This window comes from Heloderma suspectum, chromosome 3, assembly GCF_057233095.1.
Source record: "Heloderma suspectum isolate Gila_16-S chromosome 3, 16-S_ref, whole genome shotgun sequence".
Taxonomy (NCBI): domain Eukaryota; kingdom Metazoa; phylum Chordata; class Lepidosauria; order Squamata; family Helodermatidae; genus Heloderma; species Heloderma suspectum.
This window is the reverse complement of record NC_139460.1, coordinates 62,057,062-62,084,277: the sequence shown is the minus strand read 5'-3', so window position 1 is coordinate 62,084,277 and position 27,216 is coordinate 62,057,062. Positions and strand designations below refer to the sequence as shown.

Sequence of the window (27,216 nt, the reverse complement as noted above, 5' to 3'; positions counted from 1 at the left end):
CAAGAATACTTAGAGGCTGAGTTAAAATCATGAATCCAGTGTTGCAGGGATATTAGGTGAAGAGATTTTTGCACTTTCAATTATCTGAACTGTGTGGTCCATCTTGGATCATTTTTAGGGAGAAATAGTAGACAGAAATATTTACATATTTTGGCCAGTATTTGCAGCTATCCTGACATAATCCCACAGCAGCCAAAAAACAATAAAGTGATACAAGATACATTTTGTGAATGTGCTGTGATAAGGAGTTTTGTTTAGTGGAGGGAACCCCTGAAGAAGGAGGTAGTCTCTGAAACATTGGGCAATTTGCACAAAATAAAATGACATCTGTGCGATCTTCTATGACTTTAGTTGCTTTCCAGCTACTTTTGGTGTCTCCCTGTTTTTGGCTATAATCCCACAGCAGCCTGAGTACAACATAGTTAACGATATCTGTCTCAGCATATCCCTTATGCTACATTCTTTAAAATGAATATTGTGCAGCAAGTGGGAATGTACGAGAATTTCATTCTTGTTTGCAAATTATGTAAACATGTCCTGCTCTCAACCCCGAATGTGATTTGCAATTTCTGAACTTGTGTTCATGTTCAAAAGTCCATGTGTGCGCATTTTTGAAAGTATGCATTTTCACAAATCCCCCCCAAAGCCTCATTTTCCCCCCAATCAAAAAAAGAAATGTCCAGGAATGCAAACGAGGCAAAATGAGCTTCAAGGAAGGATTCAGAGAATGCGTGCTCAAAAATGGATGTTTGCCCATTCCTAGCAGTAAGTAGTAGCACAAGAATCTAAAATATTAAATCTCAGTAGATATGTATATCCCAGTATAAATGTAAGGAACAATTTTAACAACATTAGCCTTTTAAAAACAGTGTGCAACTTCCTTGTCAAAACCAAGCTCTCACTGGAAAAAATTGCACTTTTCCAGCAGAATTTTGGCATGAATGGTGCAAAAGAAAAAAGTGGCTTGAGAATATTGACATGCTCATACAGCAGAAGTGCAGAACCTCAGGCCTGGGATCCTAATCTGGTCAGCCCGGGGTCCCATCCGACCCTCTGGTGTTTCCCACAAGACCACATCCCCTTCTCCTGGCTTCAGAACATTTTCCCCAACCCCTAATTGGTTGGTGGTCTCCTGGTTTATGTGCAGTTTTTCTCCATTCTAAAAGGTTGAGATGCCTCTGCTAAGTATTAGTTACTGACAATAAGATCTTTAAGCTAAAATACTATGCTATTTTTTGCCTCACCCATTTTGCTTTCAGCCCCACCCACCCCTGGAATGTGGCCCCTGAGAACTTCTCCAAAATGGAATTCAGCCCTTAGGCTGAAAGTAGGGATGTCAGAGAATGCCGTGACGGATCTCGGTGAGGCCGAATGCCAGTGCATTCAGCCCCCCGAAATCCATCATGGAACGAAGCCCCCGCCCCCCCAACCCACGAAAGGCGCACAGGATGAAGTCCCTGACACCCCCAACCTACAAAAGGCACGCAAAATGGAGCACTTACCTGCTCCCGTCCACGCTGCTTTGCGAATGGTGGCCGTCCTGCAACCGCCATTTGCTTCCTCCTCTTCATAGCCATGATAGGCTACGTAAATACTTATGTAGCCTATCACGGCTAACACAGGGACACCATTTGTGTCCCTGCGGAGGCCGTGATAGGCTACGTAAGTATTTACGTAGCCTATCACAGCAGGGGGAAAAAAACCCAGCGTATGCAAATGGCGGTAGCCGCCGCCATTTGCGTATGCTGGGTTCCCCCCCCACTGTGATAGGCTAAGTAAATACTTACGTAGCCCATCATGGCCTCCACAGGGACGCAAATGGCGGTGGCTACGACAGCCGCCATTTGTGCCCCTGCAGAGCTGCCCAGCGGCTGGATGTCTGGCTGTGGGTGGCCGGAGCTGGCCAGCGGCTCTGCGGCTTGGCCGCGGAGCAGAGCCGGCTGGGCAGGCTTCTAGGGGGGGGAGGACCGGATCGCCTCCCCCCCCATTGAGGATTCCGGGGAGAGGGACGGAGCGCCTCCCCCCCACCGTGGATTGCCCGGCGCGGAGCCAGGTAGGTGTTTCGTACATCCCTAGCTGAAAGTGGTTCTGCAACCCTGTCACATAGGATGAACAAATCAGTGCAAGTGTCCCCCAACACGAACATATTTATATATCAACTGGATGTGTCCGATTTCAGTTTTTGTTATCCAGCTGCTATAAACTTTTTGAAATGGTACCATAAAATGTGTATGATACTTGGTAGTTTCCAGGTGACATTCAGGATTGTAAGGACTAATAATGCGATATTGACAAGAGTGATTCCCTCTTTCTTTCGCTCAGCCATATCATAACAAGCATGACAACCAGAAAGCCAACTACTTCAGGAGAGATTTTATTTATATAGAAAAGGATACTAGTCTTGATGGCTATGTGCTACCTCCAGTACCAGAGGCAGTGAGCCTATGTACACCAGTTGCTGAGGAACATGGGTGAGAGGGTGCTGTTGTGCTCATGCCCTGCTTGTGAATTCCTGGTTGACAGCTGGACCCTTGGTCTGATCCAGCATGGCTCTTCTTATGCTCTTATCTTCACAAGGTCTGTTCTTAGTTTTGTCGCAATGTATGGCCATCCCTTTTTATATTTGTTTTATATAAACATTATTTGTATATATTAAACATTATTTGTTTAATATTTGATGATACAATATCTATATTCAGGCATTCTCCCCCATCCCCACATGATTACTGCCAAGCAAGGGAGAGAGCAGGGAGGAGTCCATTGATACCCCCCCTCCCACACGTACCTGTTGCCATTCCTGCAGTCTTCCGCATGTTGGGGGCTGAACTTCTGCAGTGGTGAGACTTTTCTCTTTCAGTAGGCTCCACATGTGATTTATAACTCTGGAAGATCAGGGATGTAAATCACATAGGAAACCTAGTCAACTAAGGGTGCATGTGCTCATTTCTACTCTCCCCCTCCCATGATGGTAATCACATGGGGAGGAGGGTGAACAACTGAATAGGGCTTATTTGTCTTACGGTCCCTGACAACTTTCCCTTCAGTGGTGTGAGAGCCGCAGAATTCTTTCCTGTACCTCTCAATAACATCAAGAAGGTGCTCCTACCAATATTGGGCTGGTTTGCATGTTAATTAATGCACAATTTGCCATGGTGCATTCCACTTCCACTTTGCATAATCATACCTCCACTTTGCATAATCAATTTCCAATTGGCCCAATAGGAGGAGGTTGATTCATGACGTGACATGCAAACCCAGACACTATGGGTTAATCCTGGGTTAAACAACCCACAGTTAACCTAAGAACTAATCACTCTTGCACCATTGCTCATATAGTAACTGATTCTACGCCCTTCTGCTGCTGAGCATATTTTTCGTACCTTCCTAGACTGCGTTTCCAGACTGCAGTATAGCATAGAAATTGATTATTTATACAGAGTGACAATTGAACCAGAAGATTTGAGCTGCTCATTGTTACTGTTCAGTGTATAAAATAGTTTGTGGACAGAACATGGTTTTTAGAGCTCTTAATCCTGCAGCTTCCCTTAGAATCATTCATACATGCATGGATGGACACAAATGTATTGTTCAGAATTTAAAAACATAGCAAGTGCAGTACAGTCCTAAAATAGTAATTCAAAGATGTACAGAAGTATGAAATTTAGAAAACCACTTATTCCTACAGCAGGTCAAACAGGGGACATAATAAAACATTAATCTTATAACAATGATCTGTTTAAACACTAGTTTTCCACTCCTTAAGCAATTAAATAAAAAATATTTTAATAAACATGCTTGTTCAGCAGTAGACCTGATCCACTTATTGAACTCACACAGTCAAAAAGTACGAGAGAGAGAGAGAGAGAGAGAGAGAGAGAGTAAGCTAATAAATAAGTTTAGAATGTTTAACGCCAAGGCTGCAGTCATATACACACTTACCTAGGAGTAAATTGCATTGAACTCAATGGGGCTTACTTCTGAGTAGACATATATAAGATTACACTAGAATTCTACCTTTTCTATATGAGAAAGGATTAATATATTTTGGCCATAATTCATAGGCTAACTCCTCAGCCAAAAGCAAGTAATACTGTAATCACATTTTTGCATTTCCAGATTAAAATATTAATCTAATAACAGAACAGAACGTTATTTTTCTCATATGATTACTTTAATCCCAGAATTCTATAACTTCATTGTTGCCTTGCTAAGTAGGTGAAAGCCACGTAAGCTGTTTCCTGCTACTATTTATTTTTTGAATACTGGGTCAAAAGATGGTGGCTGATTGGGCTAAAAAGATGGAGGCCATATAGACTATGTGCCTCTCCAACCTTGCTTCTATTTGAGGCCAAGTTTAATGAGGATATGTCAGGGAGTTCATCTGTTTGTATGTTTTTATTCTGTTTTATGGATGTAAACTGCCCTGACAATATTTATCCTGAAGGGTGGCATACTAATTTATTAAGAATAAATAAGAATTAAAAACTTGAGTATCTATTTGTTTAGATGCCAACTATCAGAAAGCCCTTTTCTTATCCTATAAGCAGTGGGAATCAAATGGTACTAAATGTCTGAATGGGACTATTGTGCAATGGATTCCACACTTACTACTCATTAGGACAAGATACAATAACTTGGCTTACTTAAACTATGGTAGTAGCAGGGTCTACCACATGTTGTAGCTTTTCAGGCAGTGTAATTCCACTTGACTTCTTCACTGGATGATTGAAAAAAAATCCACTAATACAAATTTTCAGTGAACAAAATACAAAAGGTACTCTCATCCTCAACATTCAATAATGAGCCTCCATTCAAAAAGAGGAGTAACTTGATACAAACTGATGCAAATCCTTTGCTCTGCTTGCTTTCACCACTCTAACCTGTAGAGTAAAATTTCCTTTTACTCCATTACCCAAAGGCATCATTAATGCCATCAATGCACTAATATATAATTCTCCATCTTTTCTACATAAACTTGCAAAGTGAGTGATCGTTTTGTAAGGTTTTACAATGAGCATTTATGTGTGAGAGGTCACAGCAACCACTAGAACCAGAGAAACTGCACATCAACAAAATATACTGCACTGGATTTCTTCTAGTAAATACCTGGGATATACCATCTATTCATTTGCTAGTTTTTCAAGTGAAATTACTGGTATTCCTGCCCCGCCCAACAACTGTTTCTCCCAATTTACACAACATCCATCATTTTAAGGAATAAGTATTGCCTTCATATGATATTGTTTCTCCCTTATGCATTCATTACAAATTCTTTAAGCATACAGCCATTGAACTCAGCATATATTGCACTCCTGATTACTTGGTACTGCTGCAGCAACTCCCCCCCCCCCCATGACTGACAGTAACTATTCTGCTTTATCCACGATTTACTTTTAAGTAAAAAATTCCCTGCCCTTCCCTCCAAACTTATGTGTTCTGCATTCTTTGTCAGTTACAGCCATGGTTTCAATATATTCTAAGCAATATTCAACGATAAACCAGATTTTAAACCATCCAACAATAAACCATGAGCTTAATCCATCTCCTATTAAAATTGATTAACATTTTGCCCTTAAATTCCATGAAAGCTGGACTACAGTCCATGCATTTAAACAAAAAGCAAACAAAAGTTGAAAAAGTCAAAAAGTTTTTGAATGGAGGCTCAACAATTAAGAACAACTCTCTTACCATGGCAGGAACCTTCCACTTCTTCATATCCAACACTGCAGATGCATCGTCCTAGAGGCACAAGCCAATCCCCATCTGCTCCACAATATAATTTTGGAGTGTCCCGCTCCTCAGCACTCTTCACACAGGAACCTCGTACTTCCACTAAAGAGGAAGAATCAACCCTTGGAATAGTATCAGGAAACATAGCCAAGTTTCGAACAGTGAAAGGACACTTTTTGTAGTAAACCCGGACAGAGACCAAAGCAATGCATGCGCCAATGTCTTGAAAAGCAAGAAAAAATCCTTTCCTGTTTATTGGTCCCACCTCACGAACTTCTGTGTTCAGTTTAAGGATGCGATCACCCAAATCCATTTGAGTAAAACTCTCATCAGCTGCAATAGTATCAATTTTACTGTACTGGTTTGGCTTGAATTTAATTCCATGGGATTCATCTGATTCCAGGTAGTAGAGGTTAAACGTTTCTTTGCATGTCCCCAGTACCCATGGAATGCTGTTGCAGTCCCTCAGTGTAAACTTCATTTCCACATAAATTTTCTGGGCTGCATCACGGGATATCCAATTTGTACGAAGCCAGTTGTTTTGGTTGGGTTCCATAACATTACATACCTGGTAAGTGTGGATGGGGCGATTATATTCATCCATTTCTGTTATGGCATCCCACTGAAAAGAAAAAGCATTTCATGAAAAAATATCATCCTTATACAGATTATAAGTACACATTATAATTAAAAATAGCTTGAAAGTGTTGCCACTGTAGAAGGCTGATATAAATCAATCAATCTAAAATCTTAGAATTGCATGGTAACCAACAGAAATATCAAGACTTGAGACAGTGGGAGAAATTAAGAGTCAGGCTACTATCATTCTTATGATTGTTACTTTATTTTAAGGAAGTGTTTCCTCAGGGTGCCTTTGAGTCAGACATGATTACGTGTATTAATATTCACTTGTCTTCATAACCCATTTCAGTCCAAATCTTAACACAGTGTACCTCAACACATATATTTGTAAGCAGGGGTCAATTCATGTTTGTGGAAATAAGATAGCACAATCCTCACATATGAGCTGTGTACCACCTCAGCTTCACATGGGTAGGCATTTGTCTGAAATAGCCTTCATGTGAATACTGAAGAATTTAAGACACCAGGGAAATTACTAGTTTTTATGTTTTCTCTGTCATACTAATTTCCAGGATCATGCTTTTCATATCGGGGCAATTCGTGCAAATGGCTTTTCATGTGAAATTGGTGTGGTACAACTTCCATACCAAGTGCCAATCATGATGGAAGGAAAAAGTTCCCACTTAAGCAATCAGCTTCAGCCCAGACTGGCCTGCCACCTAGAAGGATGGCCGTGTTTTTTGCAAATTGTGCTGAAGCTATGAAGCTGCAATACTTAAATATGGGAGGGCACAGCACCATCCCGTTAGTCCTTGATCATGAAAAGGCCCATTAATCCGAGCCCCACCCCTTTCTAGTTCTTCTTACTTAAAAGCTGGTGGCCTACATGCTAGCCCTTGTGGAAATGGGGACAACCTACTATATACATATTCACTGACGATGACAACAGATGCAGTAAACTTGAACATATTATGTTTACTCTAACCACTTGTATGAAAACAAAGTCTTCAAATGTGTACATGTTGTTGAACCATAGGGAGAAAACCACTAACACTTTGCATGTAATCTAAAAGGCATTACGGTTTTATGTGGCCTTTGAGACAGGCAATAGATGTGTGGCATTCTGTCTGTATATTGATTGATATACCACAAAGCTGAACATCTGTTCATAAATACCACTTAAACTACCAGACTTCTTCTCTCTACTGTTATAAAACTCCATAATATCTATTATTAACTTTTACAGCTTTTCATATTTGCCGTGGAATCAGTCTGAGGAAAATGGAATAAAAGTTGTTTGCATGCAAATTTGCATACTCTACAGACATCAAAATAAAGCTTTAAAAGTAACTAGTATAGGGGTTCCATGTAGCTTTCCCCTTTGCTAACATACTCAAAATTAGTCTCTCTTTGAATTATATGTTCATGTATTCCAAATTTATTCAAGTTATATTCAATGAATACTTTTTGCTAGTAGGAGTTTACAGTCATTAGAAGTGCAGCTATTTATTCATATTTCTATGAAACAGAGAATCTATTTCACAAAAGCTTAATGAAATTCTCATAATATGTCTGCCTAATATTAGCTACCAAAATGCATCATTTGGTTGACAAAGATTATGAGCAGGTTCAGAGAACATGTACTTTGTTTTATGATCCCTACAAAGTCTCTTTTGACTCCTATACTTGATCTTTGAGGACCAATATTTATTTCCTGACTTGCCTTGTTTAGAAGTTTCTCCTTCAGAGGGTGGATAAAGGAACGAGGGGATCAACCAACTTTGACTTAATTCTGACCAACAGGGAAGAGTTAGTTCATGGGGTGAAAGTAGCAGCAGGAACATTGGAGGAAAGTGACCATGTAATGCTCGAGTTCTTGATTTTAAGGAAAACTAAAGCTGAGAGTAGTCAAATGTGTAGGAAAACCTAACAGGAAGAGGAGTTTAGGGGGTTGGAATTCCTAAAAAAGGACATATGAAAGGTGCAATCAAAAACAATCCCAATGAGGAAAAAAACTGAAGGCTATTGAAGAAGCCAATGTGGTTACACAAAAGGGTTAGTGATCATCTGAAAATCAAAAAGGCCACATATAGGAGGAGGAAGGATGGATTAGGGATAGATAGACTCACCTCTATCTGGTTCCGCTGGGTGCTTGCTGAGCTGCTGCTGCCACTCACCCCTGCTTGCCACACTACACAAGCTGCTGGAGTGCCCTGCAAGCTCTGTGGGGCCGTCCATCCTCATAGTGAGCCACAATTTTGTGTAAAATGACAGCACAGGGTTTTCCAGATATGTAATGTTATGAAAATGGCAGCCATTTACACAACATTGAGGCATAAATGGACCATTCACACCTGTAATGTTGCATAAATGGCCTCTTTACAGCTGCCATTTACATAACATTACATCACCAGAAAACCCTGAACTGCCATTTTTAAGCAAGATGGCAGCTTGCTAAAGGGACGAGTGGCTGCCAGGCACTTATGGAGACTGTGTTGGTGCTTGGCAAGTAGGTCTGGCAAATGGTGGTGGCTTGGCGAACAGGATCCGGGAGCCAAGCGGGAGGGAGTCTGTCGGACTCCACCCCCTTCTTGGACTCCCACAACATCCCTAGGAGGGACAGGTAACTAAGAAAATGTGCAAGCAGATAGCCTGGAATTGCAGAGATGGTGTCAGGAAGGCTAAAGCTCAGAATGAGCTGAGATTGGTGAGGGATGCTACGAATAAGAAAAAGACCTTCTTTAGATATATTCCAAGCAAAAGAAGGACAGACGTAATGGCAGACCAGCTGTTCAAATGGCAAAATGCTGACAAGTGACAAAGAAAACGTGAAACTGCTCAACTCCTAGTTTGGTTCAGCCTTCTCCCAAAAGAGGATCTGTCTGTGGCATATGTGACGAACAGGCTGAAGAGGTAGGAGTGTAGCTCGAAGTTCACAGAGAGATGGTCAGTAAGGCTAAGTGGGAATAGGAATGTTGCAGGAGTCTGAGAGGGGGGTGGAGTCCAGCAGACTCCCCCCTGTCCTTGGCTTCCCAGACTCCAGTCTGCAGACCACCATGTTTGCCAGACGCAATGAACGCCGAGTTGGGCAAGCATGGCTGTCTCCGCTGTTCCGAGCTGCTGTTTTGTGTAAAAATGGTGGCTTGTTCTTTTATGTAATGGGCCTTTTATGCAAATGGCAGCTGTAAAGCAGCCTTTTACACAAGATTACAGGAGTAAATGGACCATTTACTCCTGCAATCTTGCTTAAATGGATGCTTTACAGCTGCCATTTGCATAAAAGACCCTTTATGTAAAAGAATGAACCACCATTTTTACACAAAATGGTGGCTCGCTGAGCGAATGGGCAGCTGGGCACCACTCGCCGGGCACTTGCGGACTGTCCAGTGGCTCTTGTGGCACAGTGAACAGGGGTGGCCGGGCGGCCGGCAGGGGCCTGGCAAGCAGTGCACAAGGCAGACTGGGGTGAGTCCATCCATCCCTAAGTCTGAATCCAACCCTATGTCTACACATAGCTTGAAGGCAAAAGTACCCCCACACAAGTTTTGCTTCTATAAGCACTGAGATAAAGCAGCTTAGAATTTACACTTTATTTATTTGATTTATTTGCTGCCTGTCTGGCCGGCTACCCAGACTCTCTAGGCAGCATACAATACAAATAACAGCATAAAATACAACAAATTTACATAATCAACTCAACAAAACAACATTGCTCTAAAAAACCCTAACCCACCACAATTGCCCACCTGAACAGCAAGATTTTCAAAGCCTGCCAGAAGCTCATTAAAGAGGGGGCATGGCGGAAGTCACTAGGGAGGGGATTCTGAAGAGTGGGGGCCACCACAGAAAAGGCCCTCTCCCTAATCTTCACCAGCCTAGCTGTCCTGGCTGAAGGGACAGACAGAAGTAGGGATGTCAGAGAATTCCGCCACAGATTCCAGTGAGGCCGGATTCTTTAGAATCTGCCCTTCTGGAATCCATGGCAGAATGGCCTCCCGCCCCCCGTGGAATCCCCCTGGGACGGAACTTACCTGGGGCAGATGTAGCGGCGGCAGCTCCGGCTGGTCTCCCAGCCGGCTACGGCTGGGCTGCTGCAGCCGCCATTTGCATTCTTGCAGCTGTGATAGGCTATGTAAGCATTTATGTAGCCTATCACGGCAAAGAGCAGGGACACAAATGGCAGCCGCTATGCCATTTGCCCTCTTGCTCTTTGCCAAGATAGGTTATGTAAGTATTTACATAGCCTATCATGGTAAAGGCAGCCAAGCAAATGGCGGCCGCTACGCCATTTGCGTTGCTGCCTTTACTGTGATAGGCTTTGTAAATACTTACATAGCCTATCACGGCAAAGAACAGGGGCGCAAATGGCGTAGTGGCCACCATTTGCGTCCCTTCTCTATGCTGTGATAGGCTACATAAATACTTACGTAGCCTATCATGGCTGCTTGCAAGGACGCAAATGGCGGCCGCTATGACGGCGGCCATTTGCAGCCGCAGCAGCCCGGTGGCTCCGCGGAGCCATCTGGGGAGGATTCCAGGGGGAGGGACGGAGCACCTCCCTCTCACCGCAGATGCCCTGGCGTGGAGGCAGGTGAGTATTTTGTACATCCCTAGACAGAAGGCCTTCCAAGGCTGATCTCATTGAGCAGCATCCCTGGTGTTACTGGAGGTGCTCCTTAAGATAGACTGGGCTGGAACCATATAGGGTTTTAAAGGTCAATAGCAAAACCTTGAACTGGGTCCGGAAAACAACTGGTAACCAGTGCAACTCCTTCAGCACTGGGGTGATGTGGTCTCGCTGATGGCTGCCTTTAATCAGGCAGGCCACTGTGTTCTGCACCAGCTGCAACTTCCAAACTGTCTTCAAGAATAAGCCCACATAGAGTGCATTACAATAGTGTAGGTGAGAGGAAACCATGGCATGAACTACTGATGGGTAGGGTTGGCGGAGAATTTCTCCCCGAAACTTCGGGGGGCCGAGCGCCAATGCGTTCGGCCCCCCAAAGAAGTTTCGGGGAGAAATTCTTCCCCCCCTCCCCCCCCCAGGACGGGACTTACCTTTCCCGAATGTCCCTCCCGGCGGCGGGTCCCGGCGGCGGTTCATCGGGTCTTCGTCAGGGGCGGGGGCGGCAGCTGATCTTTTAACCGGCTGCCGCCGCCGCCATTCCAATAAAAGTAAAAAAAAAACAAAACGCCCCCGTGATAGGGTACGTGACGATTAATGTAGCCTATCATGGCTAGATTTGCAAAGTCAGCCGTGATAGGCTACGTAAATTGTCACGTAGCCTATCACGGGTGACTTCGAAAAAAAAAAGCGCGTACGGCTAATGGCGGCCCCCATAGGGAGCCGCCATTCGCGTTCCTTATTTGGTCGCTGTAGTCTACGTAAAGATTACGTAGACTACAGCAACCAAATAAGGAACGTGAATGGCGGCTCCCTATGGGGGCCACCATTTGCGTACGCGCTTTTTTTTTTCAAAGTCACCCGTGATAGGCTACGTGACAATTTACGTAGCCTATCACGGCTGACGTTGCAGATCTAGCCGTGATAGGCTACGTTAATCGTCACGTAGCCTATCACGGGGGCGTTTTTTTTTTAACTTTTTCTTTCGTGGCCGGGCGAGGCGAGGCGCCTCCTCCCCGGCCTGAATTTCGGCCAGGTGAGGCGGGAAGCCTCCCCCCCCGGCCTGAACTTCGGGGGGAGAGCAGCGAAGCGCCTCCCCCCCACCGTGAAAAGCTGCGAGACCAGGTAAATGGCTTTCGTGCACTCCTACTGATGGAAGCAGATGGTTAGGGAGGTAGGGGTGCTGCCGCCATATCAGCTGGAGTTGGTACAGCGCCACATGGCTCACGGCTGACACCTGAGCCTCCATGGACAGCTGGGAGTCTAAAATGACCCCCAGGCTGCAGACCTGGTCCTTCAGGGGTAGCTGCACTCCATTCAACGCCAGGTCAACCTCCCCCAACCTCCCCTTGTCTCCCACCAAAAGTATTTCAGTTTTGTTGAGGTTCAGTTTCAGCTTATTCCTTCCCATCCATCCGCTCACTGACTCCAGACACTTGGACAGGGTTTCTACAGCCAACCTTGGTGAGGATTTAAATGAGAGGTAGAGTTGCATGGTCAGCTGCATATTGGTGACACTGCACCCCAAACCTCCTGATGATGGCCCCCAGTGGCTTCACATAGATGTTAAATAACATTGCGGAGAGAATAGAACCCTGTGCCACCCCTCAAATGAAAAGGAAAGGGTCTGAAGTCACTTCCCCCAGAGCTACGCTCTGATACCTGCCAGAGAGGAAGGAATGGAACCACCGTAACATGGTGTCCCCTATGCCCAACACCTCCAGGAGGTCCAGGAGGATAATGTGGTTGATGGTATCAAAAGCCGCTGAGAGATTGAAGAGAACAAGGAAGGAGCATTTGCCCCTATCCAGAACCCTCCTCATATCAGCCACCAAGGCGACCAAGACCGTTTCTGTCCCATGCTTAGGCCTGAAGCCTGATTGAAATGGATCCAGATAACTGGCTTCTTCCATGTGTGCCTGCAACTGCAATGCTACCACCCGCTCAGTCACCTTGCCCCAAAATGGCAGATTTGAGACTGGATGGAAGTTGTTCAAGTCTTGGGGATCCAAGGAGGGCTTCTTTAACAGTGGTCTTCTGACCACCTCCTTGAGGGCTGATGGCATCACTCCATCCTTGAGGGAGGCATTCACCACCACCTTGATCCCCTCCCTAAGTCTCTCCCTGCAGCTCATAATGAGCCAAGATTAGGGATGTTAGAGAATGCTGCCTAGGGATGTACGAAAGGGACTTACCTTGTCCTGCAGCTTTTTTCGCGGTGGGGGGGAGGCGCTTTGCTTCTCCCCCCGAAGTTCATGCAAGGGGGGGTGTCTTCCTGCCTCGCCCGGCCAAAATTCAGGCCGGGGGGGAGGCTTCCCGCCTCTCCCAGCCGAAATTCAGGCCGGGGAGAAGCGCCCCGTCTCCCTGGCCACAAACTTCAAAAGAAAAGTAAAAAAGAAAAAAGAAAGCCCCATAATAGGCTATGTGACGATTAACGTAGCCTATCACGGCTGACTTTGCAAATCTAGCCATGATAGGCTATGTTAATCGTTACGTAGCCTATCACAGGGGCATTTTTTTTTTTTACTTTTCTTGTAATGGCAGCGGTGGCAGCCGGTCGAAAGACCGGCTGCCGCCCCCACCCCTGACGAAGACCTGCTGAACCGCCGCTGGGACCCGCCGCCGGGAGCGACATTCGTAAAAGGTAAGTCCCATCCCGGGGGGGGCGGGGGGGCAGGGGGGGAGAATTTCTCCCCGAACCTTCGGAGGACCGAATGCGTTGGCACTCGGCCCCCTGAAGTTTCGGGGAGAAATTCTCCCCTATCCCTAATTCTGCCATGGACTCCAATGAGGCTGGATTCTTTAGAATCTGGCCCCACGGAGTCTGTGGCAGAATGAAGCAATCCCCCCTGCACCCCGAGAAATTTCTCCGGGACAGACCCTACCTTTTGTCGGCCATCTGCTCTGTCTGCTGGTCTGGTCTGCGGCCGCGAATGGCTGCACCAGTCTGCGGCAGCCATTTGCTTCCCTACTTTAGCCATGATAGGCTATGTAAGTATTTATGTAGCCTATCACGGCAAAGAGCAGGGACGCAAATAGCGGCCGCTACGCCATTTGCATCCCTGCGTTAGCCATGATAGGCTATGTATATATTTACGTAGCCTATCACGAAAACAGCAGGGATGCAAATGGCATAGTGGGCGCCATTTGTATCCCTGCTCTTTGCTGTGATAGGCTACGTAAATATATACGTAGCCTATCATGGCTAATGCAGGGATGCAAATGGAGGCTGCTACGGCTGGCCACCATTTGCGGCTGCAGCCCGGCAGCGGACAGAAGTCCGGCTGCAGGCGGGCCCGGCCGGCGGGTCTGTGGGCTCGCTGCAGAGCGGAGCTGGCTGGGGAGGATTCCGGGGGGGAGGGACGGATCGCCTTCCTCCCCCAGCAGATGGCCCCATCAGAACAGGTGAGTAATTCGTACAGCCCTAGCCAAGATGGGCAAGGATCAAGTTAGCAGTTTGCCTGTATTTTGAAACAGTGAGTATATGCAGATGTGGCCAACATATAATCTCCAATATGAAAGATTTTTAAAGACAGGCTTGGAAGTGTTCTCACAGGGATGGTTTAGTTACACTGAATCCTGTTTCAGTGCTGGTGGTTGCCTAGACGACCCCTGACATTCCTTCAAGCTCTTTGATTCTAAGTAATTGTTTATATATTTTCTATTAGAGATTGGAAGCCTGTTGAAGGTTACCATGGAAAAGACTCTAGTGAAGACTAAACAGCCATTAGCTCCTTTTAAGAAAAGCCCTATGAATTTCTTTGTGATTATAATAGATGTAAAAGTTTTATTCAAGGGTGGTTTTGGTTTGTTTTGAAAGTTCAATCTTCTGTGTAAACTGGGACCATTCTGAGAGAGGGCTATTCAGAAAGGGGCTCATTAACCACCATAAAGGTGTTCCCTTGTATTATGATGACATTACAAAACAACCTGTGACATGGTACTGGCACAGCAGGGTGCATCACCATGGCTGGTGTGCGAATAGATGTGTACTTGCTCTATCATATAAACCCACTATCCATCAGAAAAAACAGATAGAAGGCTGAGTATGTGTGAGGTGGGAAGAATCCTAGAGTTATCCTATTATATGTATTACAGCCACCAAAAGCCTGTGTATCCGATATGAAGTAATCAGCTGCTAAAAATGGTACAGAAAGCACAATGGCAATTCATGAACCTATGAATCTATGCAACAATTCCTGTGAAACCTTTTCTTCAGAATAAGGGGTAGTATTCAACTGTGTTCCAGAGATAGCAGTAATGATGTTTCGCTAGTGCAAACCCACACTTGTGCAATGTAACTAGCACTTGCTGGGTGAGTGGGAAAAAGTGGTGGGTTGCCACTGAAATTAGGTGGCAAATCACCACTTTTTTCCCATTGCCCTAGCAAACAGTAGTTACGTGTGCAAGCATTTGTTTACACTAGCACAACATCATTGGTGTTAGTCTTAGGACACAACTGGATACTACCCAAGGCTACAATTTCCAGTCTGTTTATTCTGGCCATTTTAAAGACAAATGGAAATGCTCTGGTATTAATCAGGTTGTGGATGGACTTCCACTGCATTCCCAAATAAGCTTATTTGGAATTAAGTCCCACTGTGTTCAGTAGAATACCAAGAAATTATGCTTAGGATTGTAGCCACATTGTGATGAAAATCTGTGACAGAAATGTGGTTAATACAAAACGTTTGATTAAAAAGGCTTCCCCCCCACTTTGTCAAAGAGTAGAGGAGAACACAATGACAGTAATAATTTAGATTTGAGCAGTTTAACCACAGTATATTGTCTTGCTGCAGTGAATTACTTTTTAAAACCAAAAGATACAAGGTGCTTCTTTTTCCTCAAAAAAGAAAAATGGTTAAACTATCATCCTTCTAATATGATAGTTTCCATGAAACTATTTAAATATTCACTTTGAATCAATATCCTGATTGGAACTTCAAAAATTAGAGCTCTGAATTAGGGATGTACGAATCCCTTACCTGGTTCCGGTCGGGGCATCTGCTGGGTGGGGGGAGGTGATCTGTTCCTCCCCCTGGAATCCTTGCCAGAGGGGAGGTGATCTGGTCCTCCCCACTGGAATCCTGCCTGGCCAGGTCAGCTCCACGGCCATGCTGCGGAGCTGCCGGCCGGGCTGATCCATAGCAGGGCCTCCAGCTGCTGCCGGGCTGGTGCAGACGCAAATGGCATCCTGCGTAGGGGATGCCATTTGTGTCTCTACGGTAGCCCGTGATAGGCTACGTAAGTATTTACGTAGCCAATCACGGCTGCCTGCTAGCATGCAAATGGCGGCCACTATGACAGCCGCCATTTGCAGCCGCAGCAGCCTGGCAGTGGCCAGCTGGGAGACCAGCCAGAGCTGCCGCTGCCAGAGCTGCCACAGCTGCCGCATCCCCCCAGGTAAGCTCCGTCCCAGGGGGATTCTGCGGGGTGGCGGGGAGGTCGTTCTGCCACGGATTCTGGGGGGCCGGATTCTTTAGAACTGGAGTCCATGGCGGAATTCTCTGACATCCCTACTCTGAATCGTGCTCCTAGCCATTTAGTTAATAGTGTAAATCTCCTTTCTTTAGGAGGAAAGTAAGAATTCTGCATTTAAATGATGGCTATTGTGGGGGTGGTATTTCTATTGTATTCAAGGCAGGAATTAAAATCCAAAAGATATCTATAAAATGATAGATACCTATTTTTTTTAATGTATATCAATATCCTGCCACTGTTTTCATACCAGAAAGACAAAGGAAACAGGAAATGAAGTTAATTTCAACCACAATAATACTGAGATTTGCAGTACCACAGATGGCATAACACAAAACACGGGCCCCAGCATACGGAAGTGCAAAGCTTCCTCACCTGTTTCTATTCGTATTCCTGCCTTGCCAAAAAGTGATGCTTACCTGTTCCTGACACTCATGCGCAATACAGATATGCAAGATTTGCAACAGTAGGATGTCACAAATTGTTGTATATGTTATTTCAGATCATAGTATTATAGTGCATAGTTCCCTATTAAATGCAGAGGCCTGGTTTTTATGCATTGCTCCCACTTCGGAAGGGAAGTGTGAGAACATCTCCAGAAGTCCTGACACCAAATCAAATAGGAGATTATGCTGATGGTTTGGGGGGAGGCGTTCCGTCCCTCCTCCCAGAATCCTTGCCAGGGGGGGAGGCGCTCCGCACCTCCCCCCCCCCAGAATCCTGGCTGTCCGGCTGTCCTCCACAGCGATTCTGTGGAGCCGCCGGCCGGCTCCGCCAGCAGCCGGACATCCAGCCGCTGGCTAGCAGGGATGCAAATGGTGGCGGCCGTAGCCACTGCCGTTTGCGTCCCTGCAGTCAGCCGTGATAGGCTACGTAAATGTTTACGTAACCTATCATGGCTGATTAAAAAAAACAAAAAAACCACACACGTACGCAAATGGCGCTGCCCATGGGTGCCGGCATTTGCATTCCTTATTCTGGCACGTCTTAGTCTACATAAACATTTACATAGACTAAGACGGCGAAAATAAGGGGAACGCAAATAGCGTAGCATCTACTTACACAGTAAGCTAATGTGAATTAGGCCTCAGCTAAACACATTTTACATTTTCCTCCATTTTTTAGGCCAATTGAAGCAAAACATTTCCAAGGAATTCAGAGCATGCAATGATCAGATATATCACTACAAATGATTTTTATTTTGTCTTTCCCATGCATTAAGATAAGGAAGTAGGGATGTGCGAACCCACCCCCTCCCGGGTTCTCTGGGCACCCGCTGAAGCACTGCCCCTGCTTGTCCACCCTGACCTGTGCTTGAGCCCCCAGGAGCTCTGCAAGCCATCCACACTCCCCTGGGCCCGTCTGGGGAGTGCCCGCCATTTTGATGCCTTTTTTTAAAAAACAAAAAAAGGAGCTTTAAAAATGTGCACTTAAATATGCACAGTTTCTTTTAGCTTCCTTTTTCATAAAAAAACAAGTCAGCAAGATGGCTGGTCCTCGCTGGATGGGGCCTGGGCGAGTGTGAGGAGTGTCCGGGAGGGTGCCTGCAATGAGGCGCTGCCTCCTCTTCCTCCTGCCTGATCGGCTGTCAAGGACAGCCGACCGGGCAGCAGCAGGAGGCGGTGGTGGTGGGGCACATCCCAGCTGCTAGCCATCTCTTGCTTGTGAGCAGGGGACAGCTAGTGGATGGGGCATCATCTCCTCTTTCTCCTGCCTGGTTGGCTGTCAAGGACAGCCAACCGGGCAGCCAAGTCCAAGCTGTTCCCAGCCGCTTGCCGAGCTCCAGGGCACTTGTCAGCTGGGCCCATCAGTGCTCATCAGTGCCCTCGAGTTTGGCAAATGGGGGCTGGGGGTGGGGGATTTCGCCGGCCTTCTGGACTACATTGGGCGCTCATGACAACCATATACGGAAATCATCTATTAGTTTTCCCAGTGCATCTGCTTCTAAACACCAGTACTAGCTATTTTTCCTCTTCTTTGATTTCTTTTGACTGCAATAGAGCCTCCACTGGTTTTTCAGTGGATCACACTATTCTGTATATAGTTCAAGAAAACTTCCCCATATTAACTAAAATGTATTTTATTCCAATAACATGGTTAAATATACCTTTTCATAGGTAGCTAAGGTCAATATATCCTGAACCCAATTGTGTATATTTGTGGTTTTATTTGCTTTCCAGTGTTGTAGAATAATACATGGAGGGAACAATCCTATGTCCCCCAGACAGCATCTGGGAGACATAAGATTTTTCAGTTTCTTGGCTCTGGGTTCAAAGACAGAGCTTCAAACTTGGAGCCAGGAAATCAGACTCCCCTCCCCCTCCCCCTTGTAGCCGACGTGGAGAGAACTGTGCTGGCTGCCTCTCTGCACTTGGTAAACGGAGTGCGGAGGTGGGGGAAAGGGGGAATTCCTGGGGGTGGGGAGGGGAGAAGGCTGGGGTGGCTGGTGAATGCCTTTTGCTATCGCGATCCCAGCCTCCTTCCCTCCTGCAGATGTCACAGAAGTGCGGTAAGGAGGTGGAGTCCGGTGGACTCCCCCCACCACTCAGCCTCCCGGACTCCATTCTGTGGACCACCTAGTCAGGCAAGTGTGGCAGTCCCTACTGATTCGCCAAGCTGCCATTTTCCAAAAACTGGTGGCTTGGGTTTTTTCATAAATGTAATGTTTCATAAATGGTGGCTATAAAGGGGGCATTGATGAAATATTACAGGCCATCATTTATGCAACGTTACATTTATGAAAAAAAACCAAGCTGCCATTTTTTTTTTGCAAACCAGTGGCTTGGCTCATACGACATAGCAAACGGGTGGGCAGCTGGCGGGGGTTCAGCTTGGGGCATGGATGGAAGTGAGTCCATCCATCCCTATTCCCTCCCGCCCCGTGAAGCTTCCGCTAGATGTGCAAAATCTCCTGTCTAGCTAAAATGCAGAGAGGGTGGCACAAGGCACCTCCTGTACACAGGATACTTGTAAGCCTCTGAGTTTGGGGACTTATGAGTACCCAAGACATAACCCATAGGATTTTACCCTTAGCTGTTAGTGTGGCTTGATTAAACCATGCAGCATGTCCCTCTGGCAAGTCCCATTCGCTTGGAATGAGAACACATAATTTTTGATCCTGAGTTCCTAGTTCCTTTATTTTGAACTACATGTAATTTTATTGTAGAATTTCATTTGTGGTGTCTAGCTGGAAGTCAATACAATACATGCTTTTATTTTGAGAGGGATATTACAAGTAAGTTTGTGGACAGAAATAACAAAACAAGACCATTACATGTAGTTTTTTTAATTCAGGGTGCCTTTCAAATGCTAATCCTAACCAAGGTATAAACTGAAGAAGCAAAATTAGGATTAATGAGAGGAAGGTTACAGTAAGGAATAATTAGTTTTACCAGAATGCCCTGAAACATAATACTACACCAATGTGAAACTCATTAGGTCAATATTTGTGACTTGAAATCCACTAAAATTACAACACTGTCACAGGAATTGGAAAATGTTTAGCATCCTAAGGACTGGTTCAAAACCTTGGGGTAGTAATCTTCAACCTGTTACAAATTCATGGTACTTCTGAAAGGTCTCATATCATATCATATCATATCATATCATATCATACTCAGTGCTCGTTTTGCTTTTCAGTTAAAACATCACATTATGAACAACAAATCTTTGCTTGTTTATAGATATTACCTTTCATCTAAGGTGTTCAAGGCAACATAATTCCCTCTCCCCACCCCCACCCCATTTTATCCTGTGGGGTAGTTACCCTGAGAGATAGGAGCTTCATGGCTGAATGAGGTTTTCCTCTGTCCCCTTATATTCCACAGAACCTAAGTTCTATGCAGCTGTTTGCCTACACCACATATAGATCAGAAGTGGGGATAGGGAGTGAACAAGCATGTACACCCCACTCCAAAGTGCCCCTGCATCCCTGGCTATCTTTGTATGTTGTTAACCATGAAGATCTATGCAGGGGCTTATAAATTATAAGTGTGTTTGAGTGAATGTACATACACAGCTCCTGAGCCTGGCAGGGTTCCTGATCACAGACCCTGTGTAAACTTGTTCAGCCAAATGCATTACAAGCCCCTATACACATCTTCACACTTAATGCTCCAAGGTCTATAACCTGGGTACAGAAACTCTTTCAGCCTAATGGCAGATTTCTATATCAGAGAAGCTCTCAGGGCACATTCTGACACATTCCAGTGGTGTGCAGGGCTGAAAGCAAAAAGGTGTGTGGCCAAAGGCAAAGAGGTAGAGCCCAAACACAAAGAATACCAGCATTTTAGCTTAAAGCTCTTACTGCAAGTAACCAAGCATTAGGAGAGACAGTTCAGCCTTTTAAAATGGGGAAAACGGTACAAAAGCCAGGAAACCACCAAATGATAGTTTAGGGGTATGAGGTGCGACTGGGGGAGGGTAGCATGATGTTCTGGGGACCCCAAAGAGCTAGTTTTGGTCTAGAAGTCTGAGGTTCTGTGCCCCGGTCTATGAAGTGGCCAGGGGTATGGGGATGCTTGGTGGTATGGTGTGCATGCTCACACACATCCTGTCCCCATTTTAGCCATACACATGTTGCAGGTAGGGATGGGTGAACCAGCCTGCGCCTGCCCCCTGCGTGCCACTCACTGGACGCTTGCCACTTACTCACCTGTTTGGCTCCTTGGTCAAGCAGGCGTGTGATCTGTGGGCACCCGGCACTTGGTACGTGGCTGCCCAGCATGTGGCATGCAGCCACCCAACTCCTCAGTGAGTCACCATTTGCATAAAAAGGTGGCTCATTGTTTTGACTAAAAGACATTTTACGTAAATGGCAGCCATAGAGCAGCCATTTATGCAAGACTACAGGCGTGAATGGTCTATTCATGCCTATAATTTTGTGTAAATGGACGCTTTACAGCCACTATTTATGTAAAACATCTTTTATGTAAAACAACAAGCCACCATTTTTACACCTGCTGGCTCTACCAGGGAGCCGAACATGGTGGGTAAGTGGCGGCGGTCTGCAGGTGGGAGTCTGGAAGCCCGAGCCAGGGGGAGTCCACTGGACTCCACCCCCCTCTTGGATTCCTGCAACATCTCTAGTTGCAGGGTAGGGCCTAAACAGGGCTCTAGTTATGTCATGAGAATAAACTTTTTTAAAGATCCCACAAGAGTTGTTACTGTTTTTGCTGCAACAGACTAACATGGTTATACTTCTGGAACATTAAATTAGGGTTTGTTATTTCTATAGCCTTTGTAATGAACAAAATACATTTCTTATACTTGTATTTTGTGAGGCCAATCACCTTACATTTTACACCTTCCATTTTACAGTATTATAAGACTTGTCCATCTGCTGAATACATTGTTCAGTTGGACTCTAAACCCACAGCAACTCTTCAATGAGCTTCTATGGTTCTGCTGTGTACCTCATATTGAAACTTCTGCATAAACAAATATGAGTCTCGGCATTGAACCTTCCATTCTTTCAGACTGGAAGATAAGAAATGCTATGTGATATTACTGACACATGTAGAATTCTGATGAAGCAAATGCTTGCCATTTTAATTTGAGTGTATTTTTTCACTCCTTTGCATGGGGCAGCATCCCAAAGGCAGGGTCAGAACTATTATTTAAACATGATATGAAGCTTCTGCTGAAACATCAGAACTGACATTTATTGGCCTGCATGGGAAACCTTGTATATAAATTTAGCTGAAGTCAGCACTATTTTTTTGTCCTTAACTTAAACAGCATGAAATTTTTATGAATTTACGTGTGTTGGTAGAGAGAGAGAGATTCACAACAAGGTGGAACACTTTGAAAGAAATGCTCCATTTATTAACACCTCCTCTATGTTTATATTAGCGCAGGTCCCTGGGTTTCAGTAAGAATACATAAAGATCCTTCGAATCTTAAGACTGATTCAGCAATGGAACGAGTTACTTTAAGAGGTTGTGGAACTTGTTTTCTTTAAAGATTAAAAAGATTAAAAAAGAACTGGCATTTGTAAAGGATATTGTAGATGCAGGACATAGACTGTTAAGGAAGGTGTAGGAGTAAATTAAACACTTTCCACTCTATTCCACTTCCCATTTTAATGTGCTGATTCATATATGTTGCCACCTCTGTGGATGACTTGTTCAAAGATAACTACATAGTTAAAGCTCCACATGGTAAGCTGTTTGCATGAGTGGCGTTTCATATATTTTGGGCAACTTTAAACACGTAAACACAACCCCCTGAGAAAAAATAACTGGTGTGATTTAATTGCTTAAATAGCATGGATGAGCCAGTGGTTATCTATGATGAAGAGTTGCGTCCACAGTTCAAGGATGGCTATGTATAGAAGTCATTTTGTGACCACAACAATATCAAGGGTAGACATTTTGCACCCAAATATCCATTTTTAAGTTTTACAGAACTTAGAGAATTTACACAAGTACATAAATGACAGCAAGATTGTATCTGGGAGGAAAGGAATGGAAAAACACAGACGAGTACTAGTAGAGCTGATTTTATAGTGCATGTTGACTTTCCTGAAGTACCCAAATCTTCAAAGCCAATCATACACATTGATTCTTCTCCCAAAAGAGGATCTGTGTCCCATCTGACATATGTGGCACACATGCTGGTAGGAGTGCAGCTTGAAGTTGACAGAGATCGTTCAAATCCCAAGGTCCAGAATTGCATCCTAGGGTGTTGAAGGAGCTAGCAGATGGAGTCTCAGAACCTTTATATATTCCCTTTGAGAAATCCTGGATAACTGTTAAAGTACCAGAGGACTGGAGGAGGGCAAATGTTGTCCCTATCTTCAAAAAAGGCAAAAAGAAAAATCTCCGGAATTACAGACCAGTTGGACATCGTCGGACCGAAACGGCCTTGGTCCCCTTGGTAGATGATATGAGGAGGGCTCTGGATAGGGGTGAATGCTCCTTCCTTGTTCTCCTCAACCTCTCAGCGGCTTTTTTTTTATACTGTTGATCACGGTATCCTCCTGGACTGCCTGGAGGGGTTGGGCATTGGAGACACTGTATTACGGTGGTTCCAGTCCTTCCTCTACGGCAGGTACCAGAGGGTAGCACTGGGAGAGGAGGTTTCGGACTCATGGCCACTCACTTGTGGGGTGCCACAGGGTTCCATCCTCTCCCCGATGCTATTTAATATCTATGTGAAGCTGCTGGGGGCTATCATCAGGAGGTTTGGGGTGCGGTGTCATCAATATGCGGATGACACGCAGCTCTACCTCTCGTTCAAATCTTCACCAAGGCTGGCCGTAGAATCCCTGTCCAAATATCTGGAGATGGTGAGTGGCTGGATGGGGAGGAATAAGCTGAAGCTGAACCCTGACAATACCGAGGTACTTTTGGTGGGAGACAAGAGGAGGCTGGGGGATGTTGACCTGGTATTGAATGCGGTACGGCTACCCTTGAAAGAACAGGTCCGCAGCCTGGGGGCTATTTTGGACCCAGCTGTCCATGGAGGCTCAGGTGTCAGCTGTGAGCCGGACAGTGCTGTATCAACTCCATCTGATACGGCGGCTGTGCCCCTTCCTTCCCGACCATCTGCTTCCATCGGTGGTACTGTACATGCCCTGGTCTCCTCTCATTTAGACTACTGTAATGCGCTCTACATGGGGTTACCCTTGAAGATGGTTCGGAAGCTGCAGCTGGTACAGAACACAGCGGCTCGCCTGATTAAAGGCAGCCGCTGGCGAGATCACATCACTCCAGTGCTGAAGGAGTTGCACTGGTTACCAGTTGCAACTCATGGGCGCCGCCATTTGCGTACGTGTGTTTTTTGTTTTTGTTTTAAATCAGCCGTGATAGGCTATGTAAACATTTATGTAGCCTATCACGGCTGACTGCAGGGACGCAAACGGCGGCGGTTATGGCCGCCGCCATTTGCATCCCTGCTAGCCAGCGGCCAGATGTCCGGCTGCTGGCGGAGCCGGCCGGTGGTTCCGCAGAATCCCTGCGGAGCAGAGCCAGCCGGCCAGGATTCCGGGGGGGAGGAACGGAGAGCCTCCCCCCCCGGCCAGGATTCCGGGGGGAGGGACGGAACACCTCCCCCCCAGCATCAGCATAATCTTCTGATTAATACCTTTAATACCTGATTAATACCTTTCGTACATCCCTATTCCCAGTCATTTTGTTTAGTCCTAATATAATCCGAATTATTTATGTCCTAGAATAATTTCTATCTGCATAATCTTTATTAAAATCAGTATGAAAAGAGTGTATTTACCACAACAATTCATTTGGCTCACTGCCTTTATACAGATGAACTGCATAAAACTGAAGCCTTTTCCGGTACTTTGCACTTTCCAATTTTGAAGATTTAAAATAAAAGTTTATGTGAATGTTAGTGACATTCTTTAGCAATGACATTTTATAGCCATACAGTCAAATGTGCTTGAAGAGGCATTTCCACACTCAGGGCACTTTTTGAATTGCTAGTATTTCTTTTTTAATCTCTGTGAATAGTTTGTCTGCATGATAAAATCATCTATAATGTAATTCTTACCTCTTCTTGTTAAAGATCTGTGACTCAGATTGAAATTGAGCAGTAATGAGATGCTCAATTTTGTATAATAAGCCAGAGAGGACACTAGATTTAAAACCTACAGAACACCATAGCCTTAAAACCTTCAACTCTTACTCCCCATGACAGGGTTATTAAAGTCATTGTATTCCAGTGTTACCTGTGACCCAGGGATTGCAGTAATATTTACCTTTGTTATTGTATGAATTCATGAATAGAGAACATATGTGGCCAATATTAATCTCTTTCTGTTTTCTCGAGCTTTTTTTTTTTTTTTTAGGTTTTAGATACGTGCAGTTTTCAGTCTTAGGTCAAGAGATGCAGATGCCCCAAGTGATCTGGGCTAGCATCCAATATTTGGGTATAAATAAGGAAGACCAGGCCTCAGCTGTAAGAATGGTTTTGGGATTTTAGGGCATAGTTCTAAATATTTTTGGGTGGATTTGCCCATCCTGGTCTTGCTGAGATTATGAGTTTTTGAGGTCAAGCTCAGCTCATTCCATCCTGCTTGTGCACAAGCATGTGCTTAAAAAACAAAAAATCTGTATGGAAAATCATACATATTTTTCATAATGTATCCATTAATGTGGTATTTTTAAGTGAACACATTTTTGACACATGCACCCATTGGCTAAAGAATGTCTGTGTGCATTTTGGAAAGGTACACATTGTTCTTTATGCATTTTTCAAATGTGCATGTGTTGTCATAACACTTTTGCAAGTGGAGAGAGTTATTCATGCGAATGAGCCAATTGTAGTATCATTTAAACTATGTCTTATTGACCTAAGCAACCTAATTGTGTGTGTAGGATTTTAGCCTATGCGTTTTGGCTCTGAGGATGAGGAAAGTGTAGCTTGGATAAGGTCACATGCATGCACAATGACATATCAAATTTCCATCACTTATGCCTTGAATGACATATTTAGCATCTTCACAGTTCTATATGAACACTAAAACCATGCCTCCCTCCCACTATGAAGTCTTAACTCACAATTCCAACTGACCCCAATCCCATCCAACCCGCAGCCTGCTACTGTGCAGTCAGACAAACATGCCTACATTCATTTCTACCATTCATTTACCTTTCAGCTAATTACATGGGCAGTGACAATAGCACAAAATACTCAGCATTACATTCTTATTTAACATTTACTACTAGTCAGAACTGAAGAGAAGAGGAAAAAAATGGACTAATTATGATAAAGAATATTAATACAAATTGTGCCAACTAGGAAATAATTAAATGTTTATTTAATAGTTATACTTAAGACTTGCATAGTGCCTTCAAGTGCTCAAAGCACTTCACATGTATCATTTAGTTGTAATCCTTACAACAACCCTGTAAGGTAAGTCAGAATTATTATCCCCATACTGCAGATGGGGGAAGGTGGTTGAGGCTGAGAGAGAAGGGCTTGCTTAAGGAGTTCATGGCAAACATAACATTCAAACCAGGAATTCCTAATTTGTAGCTCTCTCTTTTAGCCACTACACTACACTAACTCTCATGTAAATCCAATAACATAAGGACATAAGGGACATAAAAGTGGAGGGACATAAGGCAGAGAAAGGGCTTATACAATCTATTAAGTTTTAAGAAAAAAAGTATAACTGCATCTATGAAATGCTCTCCCAAAAGAAAGTCACGTGGCATCCACTCTTATGTCTTTTTGGCACCAGGCTAAGACTTTTTATTCTTCCTGGCTTTTTAAACATCATGTTAATATCATTTTGTTATTAAAAAACAAAAACAGCCATGCTGGTCCATTAGTAAAACATCAAAAATTCAGGGAAAACATCAAAAATCCAGTCACACAATTCCTTTATTAGGATGTAGCAAAATGCCACAAAAGACTGGCAAGCTTTTGAATTCTCCAAAACTCTTAATCAGGCCAGGTGATATAAGAGGCAGGGTTTAAGGGAAGTACCCCTTCATGGATCACTGCTTTGTTGTGGCGAAGGGGCTTGCGTAACTCAGTGAAGCCATAAGCTATGCCGTGCAGGGCCAGCCAAGACGGACAGGTCATGGTGAAGAGTTCTGACAAAATGTGGACCACTGGAGAAGGAAATGGCAACCCACTCCAGTATTCCTGTCAAGAAAACCCCATGGAACATATTACAAGGCAAAAAGATATGACGCCAGAAGATGAGCCCCTCAGGTCGGAAGGTGTCCGATATACTACTGGGGAAGAAGAGCAGAGGGAATGTCAAAGTAGTGCTAGAAAGAGTGAAGCGGCTGGGCCAAAGCCGAAAGGACACTCAGCTGTGGATGTGT

The 27,216-nt window shown here is 44.7% G+C and overlaps 1 protein-coding gene across 1 annotated transcript in view; it reads right to left on the bottom strand.

Moving 5' to 3' along the window:
* The window catches only part of EPHA6 (EPH receptor A6), a 710,763-nt gene that overhangs the window by 520,466 nt on the left and 163,081 nt on the right, over nucleotides 1-27,216 (bottom strand). The window contains exon 3 of the mRNA XM_084843399.1: nucleotides 5,689-6,352. Coding sequence (XP_084699525.1) covers nucleotides 5,689-6,352 — 664 coding nt within the window. The remainder of the gene's footprint in view (nucleotides 1-5,688; nucleotides 6,353-27,216) is intronic.